The sequence below is a fragment of the Colletotrichum fioriniae genome (genome assembly GCF_027942845.1).
Source record: "Colletotrichum fioriniae strain IMI 355084 chromosome Unknown scaffold_3, whole genome shotgun sequence".
NCBI classification, from domain to species: domain Eukaryota; kingdom Fungi; phylum Ascomycota; class Sordariomycetes; order Glomerellales; family Glomerellaceae; genus Colletotrichum; species Colletotrichum fioriniae.
Genome location: NW_027076839.1, coordinates 1 through 12,433, shown reverse-complemented (window position 1 = coordinate 12,433; position 12,433 = coordinate 1). Strand labels below are relative to the sequence as shown.

Below are 12,433 nucleotides of genomic sequence, written 5' to 3'. Positions count from 1 at the left end.
TATCCCGTTGGGTGCGGAATGGCGTTAGTATATTGTATTCTAAAGTAGCAACGAGGAAGTGTTATTTATCATTATTCCGTACTATTACCGCTCAATTCCCTCCGATGCAATTAATCAACAAATTCAACAAGGGATCGGCGTTCAAGAAATCCATAGACGTATGTACTGATGCCATTTCATACTTGATAGGATAGTCAATCGCAGTCGTCCGACATATAGGAGGTATAGCCAAACTCCCAAGGGCTGGAGAGTCCAGCAATAGAAGTGGGCGTTCAGGAGCAAGAAAGCGGTACATACAAATACCAGAAAACGTCGCGCGATATGAGTTTCGGTATTTTCGTCATACAGTTGGCTGAGGCACAGAAATATAGTTGATCATCATGTTTTTCTAGTATTCTTTCTGGAAGAGCACATGAACACCCTCTAAGACTACTTCACTTACAAAGTGACAGTTGATAGATAAGCAAATTCAGAATATAGTGCCCTAAGCCTTAAACAATATTAATGCCGCCCACTCCTACTATACTGAAACACACAAGCCATGTCCCAAGACCCCGCATGATTTGCTTCATTGCACACGTCTGAATAGCCTTGCCATCATTGATATTGGGGAATGGCACATCTTCGGGTACCGGGAGCTCCAGTGCCTTGCACAATGGCTTCCATCGATCCCGTACATCGAAGAAGATAAGCCGCTCCGGCGGCACAACACTCTTCAGGTACTCGATGTGGCGGTGATATGTTTTGACCGTTGGTGGATTTGATTCCCTATAGAGGTTGACCCAATTTAAAATTTGGACATAGGCTGGGAAGAGTCGCATCGTGGGTAGCAGAGAGAGAGTATATAGCGCAGAGCTGACGGCGACACGTCATTCAACCCTCCCATGCTCCTCGCCCAGTCCTTGCCATCACGGACTGTGCAGGGGCGACTCTGGCATCTGTATAGTGTCATGAGCTTCTTCACGAGGTTGCAACCAGGTGCGTCAGTGATAGCAACATAGCCTTCAGTTACTGACTGAACAAGGAGCAGGCATGGTTAGTAAGCATGCCTCCCAAGAATGGGCGCGATGTTGATTCTTTTGCACATCGGTGTCACTTTTGAGCTACCGCCAATTGTCTTATGCATCCAGTCGGCAGCACTACCGCGGTCGATGGAAATCTGTTAGCTGACCATCCTTGAAGGACATGAGGTACCAGGACAAGAGGGATTCCTGACCGTGTTAATTAGTCATTGACCAAGTAAGCCAACCATTGTGCCCTCTTACCTCCAGCATCAGCCTGCTCAGGATTCACATCTTTCATTCATCCTTTCTAGAAACTGGCGGTATCATGAAGAACAATTTTCGGCCCGAAAGTAGTGACATCTCCAGTCTATCCTAACTTTTCATTTTTTTGCAGGCAGTCTGCGCGAATCCTTATGAAGTTGCTCTTCTTAGACCACAAGGCGCTTTTATGGAGCCCATTGAGCTAGTTCTTGCTGCCTCTGCGTGCGCGATCTTGCTTAATTTCCTTCTCGGCCCATTGACTTTAACCCTTAGCCACCAGACCCAATGAGATTCACTCTAGAGTCGAGCAAGGTGTCATCCTTAAAGCTGGAGGTGGCGACTTTTACAGGGTGACTTCTTCGATGCATCGTATTCCAGGACCGTCAACATGAACTAGGTGGCTTGGGCCAAGGGTAGCCCGGGCACCTCAGGGTTACTTTGGTCTCGAAACCGGTCGACGATCAGCCTTGCTACACGAGACACAAGTCAAAAGATTCGCTGACGTAGATCGAGGAGGAGCAAGTAGGAGCTTCGGTAGAATGCCAGGTCTCATCGGTGCCGATTTACTGAATCTTCCCGTTCTTGAATCCGAGCTTGAGCAAACATCTCAGTCTGACATCCTCGCTGTAGATATTGTTGATTTCACCGCCCCAAGTAAGTCGACCCGAGAACCTACCTTCCCCAATGGTCACGCCAATCGCGTTGTCGTCTGACTTGAGAAAGTCAGTGATATCGTACGCGCCATAGATCTGGCGGTGCGCGTATGTCTGCCAGCCGGGAGCGAGAACATAATCCCCAATGAGCTGGTCGATGAGCTCTGCTTCTTATTCACCGAGAGCTTAAGGTAGAGTCCCGCCGATTAGGCTTCGCTATGGAATGGCAAATCTTTCCCAAAGAGTGCCGAGTGATGTGTGGCATTACGATCCGCCTTCTTATCCGGCGTCGTTGTTATGAGCGCGCCTTGCCAAGACTCCAGTGATAGTAGACCCGTTTCAATGGTGACGGACTTCAACGAGAGAATCTCCGGCTGGACATCGTGCCCATATGCTTTGGCACGCACAAAGGCAGCCTCGACTTCGCTCAGCTGAAAAGTAGGCCAAGGAACAAATACTGAGTCAGCACATTAGACTCGATATAAGACTTCGGTGGCACCTCGCCTCGTAAGTTCAAGATCGTAATCAAGTTGCGTCTAGTTCGTGGCCTCGCCTCTCAACAGCCAAGATACGGGTCGTAATCTGGTGTACCGATGCCCAACGAGGATACTTAGCTGCTCGAACTGTAGATAAAAGATACATGTCCTGACAGACATGGCGGCAGGTGGGGTAAGAGAAAGGTGAATGAGTGGCGGCAGATGGATGAGGAATCGATGATGGCTGGGACAACTTCTCAACTTCCATTCGTTCCGTGCTTCGGGTCAATATGAATCGATAGTATGATACCATCTAAATGCTACCCGCATTTGTGTCGACTTAGATGGGTTGAACGACTACACTAGAGCGCCCTGGTATCATTTTCAATAGCTTAATGAATGATTCAGATGTTCTAGATCGTATTCAGATTCGAAACGGAACCCAGAACGATGGTAAGGCTAGGCTTTCGTGCGGGGAAGGTTCTGGACTCCACGTATAGTAGGTAAACTAGAGTAGTAATTACCCACTCAAAGTTGGCAAGATTGGAATTGGGGTGAACTGTTGCGTGGAGATTCGAGTTGCTGAACCAGCTTGCTAGCCCAGGTAGAGCATGAAACCCATGTTGAATGAACCTATGACGCAGGTTTAAGTCTACATCTAATCAGGAGGAAAACGGGAAGGCCAAGCCATGATCGGCGACACTAGCCTCGCTGGTTTCCACTCTTTCATCTCAAATGTTCCAATGAAAACACGCAAACTCTGGCGAACGCGCTCCCAACTGCCTCGAGAGGTCGAGTTTGCTGATAAAAGGTGGGGTCCCACTGGGACCGATATCCCCGACACGCCCGGATGTCAGACGAGGGGTTTAGATACGGATGATCATCTCCTGATGTTGGTGCTTGGGTGCCTTTGATGGATGGATCCCCACCTCATGCTTACCCCAGTGCGGAGAGCGGGGAAGATAGAAGCGTCTGGGGTTTGGGTGTTGGAACTTGGAACCATGATTAATGCTGCCGCCTCTTTGCAGAGACAGCCCGTCTGCCCGTAAATACATAAGACTTGGCCATGGTCGTCCCCATTGCTTGGCCTTCTTACTTTCACTTGGCTCATCGTTGATCAATTGGCGCAAGCCGCACAATTCATAGTGAACTGCCGCAATTTTTGGATCCCGCCAAGCTAATCTGAACGTTGCCAAGCTTACCATGGGAATCAACGAAATCGACCACGTCCCTCACTCGGACGGTGCCTTTGAGAAGGACACAGGCGGCGATTTAAAGCCCCAGACGGAGCTCGCCGAAGGTCTTGGTAGTGGAAAGGCTTCCGCCGTCAACATCGTCGAGAACCCACTGAAAGTGAGTTCCTGTTTGCGCCAAGATCCAGGACTATGAGTCGAGGGACGCCACCAAAACCACTGACACGCCTTCTGGCAGCGCAAAACCCCACAGCAAACCGTCGAGGATGCCTTGGCGTTCGCCGAGACGCACAACCTGAGCGAACATGCCGCCCTCTTCGGCCGCGCAGCTAGTCGCGCGCGACATGAACAACTTCAACGATGTTGCAGATCTCTCCGAAGACGAGCGCCGAGCTCTGGAATATGAGCGGGACCACAAATGGCACGGCCCGAAGATGCTGTGGTATTCGATCGGCCTCTGTGCCATCGGAGCCGCAACGCAGGGTTGGGATCAGACTGGTTCCAACGGTGCCAACCTGACATTCCACGAGGCACTTGGCATCGACAGCGGGTCCTCCAGAGACGAGTGGCTCATTGGTCTGATCAATTCGATCATCTTTCTCACGGCGGGTCTAATGTTGGTAACAATCATTCCCCGGGTCCTATCGCAATTGCTAACTACTCGCACGCAGTGGCGCCTTTATTGTCGATCCTCTAAACCACTACTTCGGCCGGCGCGGCGAGATCTTCATCACGGCTTTGTGCCTTACCGCTACCCCGATCGGCTCCGGCTTCGCGCAAACATGGCAAGGTCTCTTCGCGGCGCGTTTCGTGATGGGCATCGGCATCGGCGCGAAGAACGCCACCGTGCCCATCTACTCCGCTGAAATGGCTCCCCACCGAGTCCGTGGCGCACTCGTCATGTTCTGGCAACTCTGGGTCGTCGCAGGCATCTTTCTGGGCTTCTGCGCAAATGTCATTGTTAAGGACACCGGCGATATCTCCTGGCGACTTCAGCTGGGCTCCGCCTTCATCCCATCCTTCATCTTGGCTATCGGCATATTCTTCTGCCCCGAGTCCCCGCGTTGGCTCATGAAGCATGGCCGACACGCTGAGGCTTTCCGCTCCATGTGCAAACTTCGAGCCCATAATATCATCGGTGCTAGAGACTTCTACTACTCATGGGTCATCTACGAGGAGGAGCTCAAGGAGGCTCGTGGCGCAGGGTACTTCCGTCGCCTTTGGGACTGTTTCTCCATCCCCAGAATCAGGCGCGCCAACTACGGTGCTAGCACTGTAATGCTTGCCCAGCAAATGTGTGAACCCTCCCAATCTTCATCTCTGACTTGTTATGCTGACCCGACCCGACTAGGTGTGGAATCAACATCATCTCCTTCTACAGCTCTACGATTTTCGTCGATGCAGGTTACACGCCTGTGGAAGCGCTATATGCTTCGTTGGGTTACGGCGCCATTCAAGTTATTGCGACAATCCCTACCCTATTCCTCATTGATACCAAGGGGCGAAGGACTCTCTGCATGATCGTGAGTTAACATAGGCCGAAGTTGCCGAATACAGACTGACAGCCCTAGACCTTCCCTCTCATGTGCATTTTCCTCCTGGCTGCTGGTCTGTCTCTATTGAACCCAACTGAGGACCGAGGATCAAAGATTGGACCGGTCGCTTTGTGAGTAGCACCACCCGTATGAATCCCTTAGCTAGACTAACACTCCGGCGAACCAGGTTCATCTACCTATTCACTATCTGCTACTCCCTGGGTGAAGGCCCTGTCGCATTCCAGTACTCTGCCGAAGTTTTCCCTACCATTCAGCGTGAGCAAGGAATGGCCTGGGTTGTCTGCATTAACAACACATTCGGTAAGTCTGGGAACATTTCGCATCGAGGGCAACGGACTGACAAGCTCAACAGCTGGTATTCTCAGCTTGACCTTCCCGCGCATGAGCACTGCCATGACTCCAACTGGTGCATGTAAGTATTCAAGCTGATTCTGGTCCTAATCCTGCGACTGACCTCTCTGCCACAGTTGGTTTCTACGCTGGACTCAACCTCATTGCCTGGGGTATGATCTTCTGTTTCGTCCGAGAGACTAAGCAACTCACCTTGGAAGAGTTAGACCGTAAGTCTAACTACATCTCCCTCATTGTACCGCTGTGCTAATCCCGCTTTCAGAGGTCTTCTCTGTCCCGACAAAGCAATTCATTAGCCACGAGATCAAGTACTCTATTCCCTATTTCTTCAAGCGCCATGTCTTCCGACAGAAGGTTCCTAAGCCTCCCGCGATCATCGCCGTCGCTAGCGAGTCGAAGAAGGATAGCGGCTCTAACTCGGCTTAAATTCAATAAATTATAATACATAGAGTTTTTGAAAGAGAACTTGGGATGTAGGATATATATTTATAGTAACTAGCTTGTTTCAGTTGCCGGGCTTAGGTTACCGCTGAGTGTACAGGTTAGACTGGATGGGATAGCTTTGGCTAAGGAGGTATGGAAGAAAGAGTTAGCTAAACAGAAGATTTCTACAAGTCGTGAATTCCCCCATACAAACGTCCGATGTTTTATTAACAGTGAATTAATGGCAGAGCATCATGAATCTGGAGCCATCATAGAACGCGCTTCGCACGCAGAAACAACCAGAGATGCATCATGAATGGCTTGTGCATCCAGAGTCGACTTGCCCAGGTTTTAACAAGAACGAGACAGTGCCTTTGTAACCCAACGTTACTGGATTCGTCTGAGACTCGCGTGCACATGTCCCTTAATCTGGGCTCATACTCATACTCTGGCTACGTAACTCAGCAAGTGAAGTTGTGATTAAATGTGTTGCAATTGTTACTTGAATAACTAAACCTGTAATCGCCGTGGTGTGGAATGGTGCAGCGCCCCATGGGGCTGGAAGTGGGATATGTGAAACTGGTAGTCAATTTTAAGCACAGATTACATTGCCACTTTATTTAGCGTATTGTTCACGTACCTACCTAATGCTCACCCATCCAGAGCTCCTGATCGATAGTCTTGTTAAGAAACAGTAATTTTGCGACCAGAAGGCGTATCCTGGAAATGTTCAAACGGCGGAAGTAAAGCAGCTCTGAGCGAAAAGTATTACTTAATACACGATTCCGGATCATTAACCAAGGTAAGTCCATGAATACGCATCCAACACGACCCGAACAAGAGCGAAATTCGTAGTTAACAAGCCTAGTGGTTGCCGTTACGGTTGCGCCGTTGGAGAAATGGTTGAGCAGCCCTCTCTTCGGCCAGGCACGCCTCAAAGTTGCAAGACTCAGCTGGCTCGGACCTTCACCATTACATCTTTAACGAGTCAACAGTGTCTCTACGTGCTGACTTGCTGAACGATAAACAAGCCGCCAAGTTGTCGGCCAAATCTTATGTTAATAATCGCTACAGGGCACAACACGTGCGGCTTTGGCCATGGATCCTTTCTACCGGCGTGTTGGCCCTCACCAATGCTGGACTGTTCATAGACTGCTGGAGAACGAGGGCAACGCTATCTCGCTATGCTGAAACATAGGATCAGCGAGTCTGCCATTTCAAATCGTTTGAACTACATTTAGTAACTGACACAGGTCCTGAATCTAGTGTCATCTAACTCGAACCCAAACTCTTCGACGGCGCTTTATCCTACAACTCGGCAGGCGGTCTGATCCGAGAGCACGCGCCTTATGAGAAAATATGAATCTTCGCAGGCCCGGAGATGGACCGTCTATGGGATCATGTTGAAGCTGGTACAGTTTTTTGGTACTCTTGCTGGTTGCTTTGATACTGATGTTAGCCATTTGCATATAGCATCAACAGTACTCTTGCAAGGGGCCGAGGCCGACCTTGTGCGGGATCATACTACGCTTGGGAACGGTTACTCGGTAAAAGGCCTCAATGTTTTCCACCAGGTCCATTGCATTGTATGCTCTGTCTATGAGATTGAGTCATCTATTTACAGAGCTGACTCGTGTCTAGAATCAAGTACGAAAAGCCCTTTATCCGGAATACTATCCTCCCTCCCAGAGCAGTCGAGCACAAAAGTTTCATTGGGGTAGGTCTCCTCTCTCATTGAACTACGCCTGTGACTGGTTAAAACCGTGGTTCAGGTTCAGGTATACCGCCTAAGACTGACACTAACAATGGAATTCTGGCAGAACACTGCCTTGGCTACGTGCGACAGGCCGTCATGTGCAATGCCGACACCACCCTTGTGAATCATAAATGGCTCGAGTCGGTACAGAAGTTTGGACTCATACACAGCACACATCCAGAAACTTCGAGGCACTGATGAAATGGTCACTGGAGAGGTCACCGAACGTGCGGGCACAGCAAGCCCCCGGCTCCGAGGTTGCCAAGAACGAGACAATGGTCATGTCGGGAGAGCGCCTTCGAGAAAACAAAGGCCGCACTGAGCGCCAGTGGTCATGGACAACACAGCCCCTGAGAAAGTCGATCACGATGTGAACCAAAACCTTGCATTGGCCCTCCAAAAAGATAATATAGTGCCTCGTTGTGTTGGAAGTGCTCATGTACCTTCGTTTTTCCAGTAGAAAACTTACCACAAATTATCATAATTCTAGACCGTGTCTTCTGGTTTACAAATGGCACACTACAATGCAGGATTGATGGTTGGCTGCTATGTAGGTATAGTCCTTTTTATTGGCTTACTTAACTGGGAATCTTATATCAAGTAAGTTTGAAACTAAAAGGGACACCTGCCCTGTGCTGTAGGTATCGTTATCACCCCTGCTTACGCAGAAGAAGTCTCGGGTCTTCAACGTTGCACAGCATAGAGCTTCGCGAATGCCCCATCAACCCTCGCCATTAACTCCTCCGGCTCACCATACTCAAGTAACACGCCCCCATCTAGAACAACAACCTTATCAAATCTACGAACACCAGCGAGACTGTGCGTTGCCATGATGACAGTGCTAGTCGCAAACTCCGACTCGACGATGGCTTCTATGTAAGATTCGGTGCTGGCGTCAACACTGTGAATTACGAGTGATACTTAGTGTCGGCGTTCATACTGCATCATCATATCTTTTTTCAGATATGAACCCAAGAAGAGGGAGGATCTGTTACTTACCCGCTGCTCGGCTCATCTAAAACCAGGACAGGGCTTTTGCGCAAAAGCGCACGGCCAAGGCAGAAAAGCTTTCTTTGCCCTTGGGACAAGAAGTCCTCTTCCATCTTCATATCAAGTATCGAGAATTCTGGAGGGCGAGAGGTCTCTGTGCTCTCCTTTGATCGGAAGATATCCCATAGTCCAACCTTCTGCAGGGCAGAGATGATATCAGTATCTGTAGCCTCGCCATGCGGATCTGCATTCAGTCTAATACTCCCGCCGAACAAGAAAGGGTCTTGTGTGAGACATGTGAGCCTCTGGCGGGTGATATCTTTAGGTAGTAATGCAAGATCGACATCGTCTAAAACAATCTTCCCGTTAGACTCCTCGACCATGCCGAGCAGGGATAAGAGAAGTGAGGTTTTGCCACTTGCGGCACTTTCGTTAGTAAGTTTCTCGTCATATGGCTTGTGGAATGATTTAAGCTTGTGACTCTTACCTTCCTGTCCGGCCGCATACGGCAACTTTCTCCCCGGCCTGAATCGAAATATCGATGTTGCGAAGTACAGGATGACTGTGGTATGATGTTAGCTACTGCTTTAGACTGGTACAAAACTCCAGAAAGTATATAGTGAGATATGAATACCCATTATAGTGAGCCGACCAATTCTCAATGACAACCGATCCTTGAGAGGGCCAGCCAGCGAGAACTCTTGTATCCATAATCTCGCGAGGTTTCTCGGTCGGAGTATCCTCGGAGAAAGTCTTCACGCGCGAAATGGCACCCAAGGACGTCTCAAGCAAGGTCCAAAAGGTGATAAGGGCAGCCAAGGATTGGCCAAGATTCATCATGCTGACAAGGGCAACGCCGAGGAAACCGGCGTCCAGTCTGCCGCGGAGCGTGACGCCTAGGTGGTGAGCAGTATCGCGAGCCCAGCGACCGTCAGTCCCAATACAAGAGTCAGCCATCGCTGAATGCAGAGGAGCAAGTAATAAGGCTTCTGGGCCCTGTCAAGGAGGGCGAGATTCTTGGCGACGTGGTTGCTCGTCCAGCCATATGCTCGTATAGTGGCGGTGCCCTGGAGAGACTCCAGAACGTGGGAATAGAGAGGTGCTTTCGCTTCCAGGCTAAGCCAGCGTTAGTACTTCACATCATTTGCAAGGTAATATTAGGCATTACTCTAGTAGTCGAAGCTGCCGGGATGTCCTTAGATAAAAGCGCTGGAGGAAGAAAAGTGCGCAGGCGACGAAGGGCAGTACAGCTGCGAAGTAGGAAACAGCGACAATAGCCAACGCTGCAACTGCAAAACAAGCAGCAAGCTCTATGATTCTCAAGTCAGCGACCAGCTTCCTAGAGGATTGCGTTGAAGTTGCTACGGACGAAAACTCGCATTCACGAGTGCCCCGGGTAAGGTCACGTCAACCAATTGCATGTCTTGACTAAATCTGTAATGGGAAAAATACATATGGGTTAGTTCATACTCTTGTTGTCTTACGCGACAGTCATGACATACCTGTTAACCAACACCCCAGTGTCGGTCTTGGCGAGAAAAGACATTGGAGCTCTGTCGTTACCGTAAGAACATGAACAAGCCACTGGCAACAAGAATTTGACGATTTTACCGTATAACTGCCCGAAGCACAGTCAGGTGGAGAGAATTTGCAGACTTGGGTACGATCACCACGTACATGTAGCTGGGTATAATCATTAGCGTAAGAGCCTCGAGCATGATGCTTGGTGAGCCTCCAGGCTTTGATAAGTCAGATTCAACACCGTAGTAGAAGAACTCACTAGACCGCAGAAATAAGACCGGCCGCAGTAAAAACACCAAAAAGTGCATATAACCCAAGCCAGTAGCCAAGCCGTGATGCTTGCGATCCGTCGCTGTTTCGGGCCCACAATGTAATCCATGCATCTGTACTCACCCACATCAGCTTCAAGCCTGACTTACTGCGGCTGAGTGGCACTACCCTAGCACTGATAAAAGGGGGCGGATCTGATGGAGGAAGCATGCTTACATTGCAAGGTGCTGAATGCCACGTATGAAGCTACGAAGATACCGAACAAGGCGAAGCTAAGCCATCCCAAAGACGAGAAGTAGTATAGATAGATGGACAAGTCTCCCACCTGTCTGTTGTCGTCTCGTTTCGTGCTTGAGCTCTGAGTTTCACCAGCTGAAATTTTGGGAGGTGGGCTATTTCCTGAGCTCGCCGAAGAGCCATCGTCTCCGGCTATTTGTGGCGCAAGAGAAGCCATATTCTTAGATGAGCTCTGCTGAGTGATATGTCCTTGGTCGTCAAGTATGATAGTTTGGTCCGCGATGGCGCATAGACTCACTATGTGTGGTCGTTAGTAGGAACGACACGTTTTCCTAAACGCCTTATGAGCTACTCAAAATTCACTGTTACTCACCAGAATGCGTGGCCAAAATGGCTGCCATACCCAGCTTCCGGATCAGTCCATCAGCTCCGAAGACACGCATGGTGACGATGTCGTGGGTGGCGGCATCCAGGCCGCTCAGTACATCATCCAGGACGGCGATAGGCTTGCGCGCATAAAGTGCCCGAGCTAACGTCTATTTCATCTCAGTACGCAATACAATAGTCAGGTGCAGAGGCAGTTCTTACCAGGCGTTGCTTCTGCCCACCGCTGAGCGAAACCCCTTTGCTACCGACATTCGTCGCGTCACCGTCCGATAACTGCAGCAGATCTACTTGTAAAGCGCAAGCGTGAATGACAGTATCGTACCAAGCAGCGTCGAAGTCAGTTCCTGAGACAATGTTTTCTCGGACGGAGCCGTTCGAAACCCATGGGCTTTGATCGCAATAGGCTAGCTCCTTGCTACTGACCCAGACAGAGCCGTTGAATATGGTGGCTTCACCGAGAATGGCCTTTAGAATTGTAGACTTGCCACAACCGACTGGTCCCAAAATGACTGTGAGATGATGATTTTGACCAATGCGCAGTGACATGTCTTTGATTACATGGCTGGAGCCTTGCCAGCCAACGGTAGCCTTATGGATGATCACATGGTCGGAGTTGAAGATCGTACGAGGAAGAGGCTTTTTTGGTGTTGATTGTGGACGTTGAATTATTTCCACATGGTTGTAACCCGGAGGCGTCTGAATCATATCCGGCTCATCGTGGCTCTCCAGATTCGTTGTTTCTAGCGGGCACTCAGGCAGTCGTTTGTCGTCCCAGGACTCGGTAGCAAGGAAGTCCTGGATTCTCTGAAAGCAACCCAAGGCAGCATATGCTTGAGGAATCACCACTAACATCATGCCTAGAGGCTCCATGAGGACGGAGAGAATGGACAGGGCTGTAACTGCCTGCGACACCGTCACAAAGCTGTTACCCTGAACTTTGGCGGCCATTGCAAAGATCGCGAATGTAAAGAACTGGGAGAACAGCGAGGGTAAGTTTACTGCGATTCATCAGTGCTTGCGCTGGATCAATTTAGGAGTTAAGCTTCAGCTTACCAAGGCAGACATTGAAGCTGGACAAGCGCCTGAACCTTTTGGAAAGGTCCAGCTCAGTAACACGCATACCCTGTATGAGAGATTCAAATTTGTTGCTAAGGCCCAACATCTTGACACTTCTCATCGAGCCTAGGATATGTGCGGTAAAATTAATCCTCGCTTGAATCGCCTCGAGCCAGACCTTCTGGCGGGCAGTCACAAACCCGGCCGCTCTGACTGACATGGTTTAGGGTTAGGGTTAGGGTTAGGTTGGGTTGTAGGTTAGTTAGGTTAGGTTTTTGTTCTAGCTGAGATTCAGAATA

General features: G+C 49.7%; 3 protein-coding genes across 3 annotated transcripts; 1 reads left to right on the top strand and 2 right to left on the bottom strand.

Annotated features, from left to right (window-relative positions):
- Window positions 1-3,597: 3,597 nt before the first annotated feature.
- N0V96_002902 (uncharacterized protein) lies at window positions 3,598-5,920 on the top strand (the record flags this gene model as incomplete). The annotated part of the gene is made up of 9 exons (XM_065756658.1): window positions 3,598-3,747; window positions 3,917-4,203; window positions 4,259-4,882; window positions 4,939-5,110; window positions 5,159-5,253; window positions 5,310-5,443; window positions 5,496-5,555; window positions 5,611-5,703; window positions 5,757-5,920. 9 exons carry the CDS (start codon window positions 3,598-3,600, stop codon window positions 5,918-5,920), a joined length of 1,779 nt encoding a protein of 592 aa, XP_065614425.1.
- Window positions 5,921-9,242: 3,322 nt separating this feature from the next.
- N0V96_002901 (uncharacterized protein) lies at window positions 9,243-9,620 on the bottom strand (the record flags this gene model as incomplete). The annotated part of the gene is made up of 2 exons (XM_065756657.1): window positions 9,243-9,255; window positions 9,298-9,620. The coding sequence occupies 2 exons, from the start codon at window positions 9,618-9,620 to the stop codon at window positions 9,243-9,245; spliced, it is 336 nt and encodes a 111-aa protein (XP_065614424.1).
- A 1,436-nt stretch (window positions 9,621-11,056) lies between these two features.
- N0V96_002900 (uncharacterized protein) lies at window positions 11,057-12,198 on the bottom strand (the record flags this gene model as incomplete). The annotated part of the gene is made up of 3 exons (XM_065756656.1): window positions 11,057-11,227; window positions 11,280-12,076; window positions 12,132-12,198. 3 exons carry the CDS (start codon window positions 12,196-12,198, stop codon window positions 11,057-11,059), a joined length of 1,035 nt encoding a protein of 344 aa, XP_065614423.1.
- Between the last annotated feature and the right edge of the window lie 235 nt (window positions 12,199-12,433).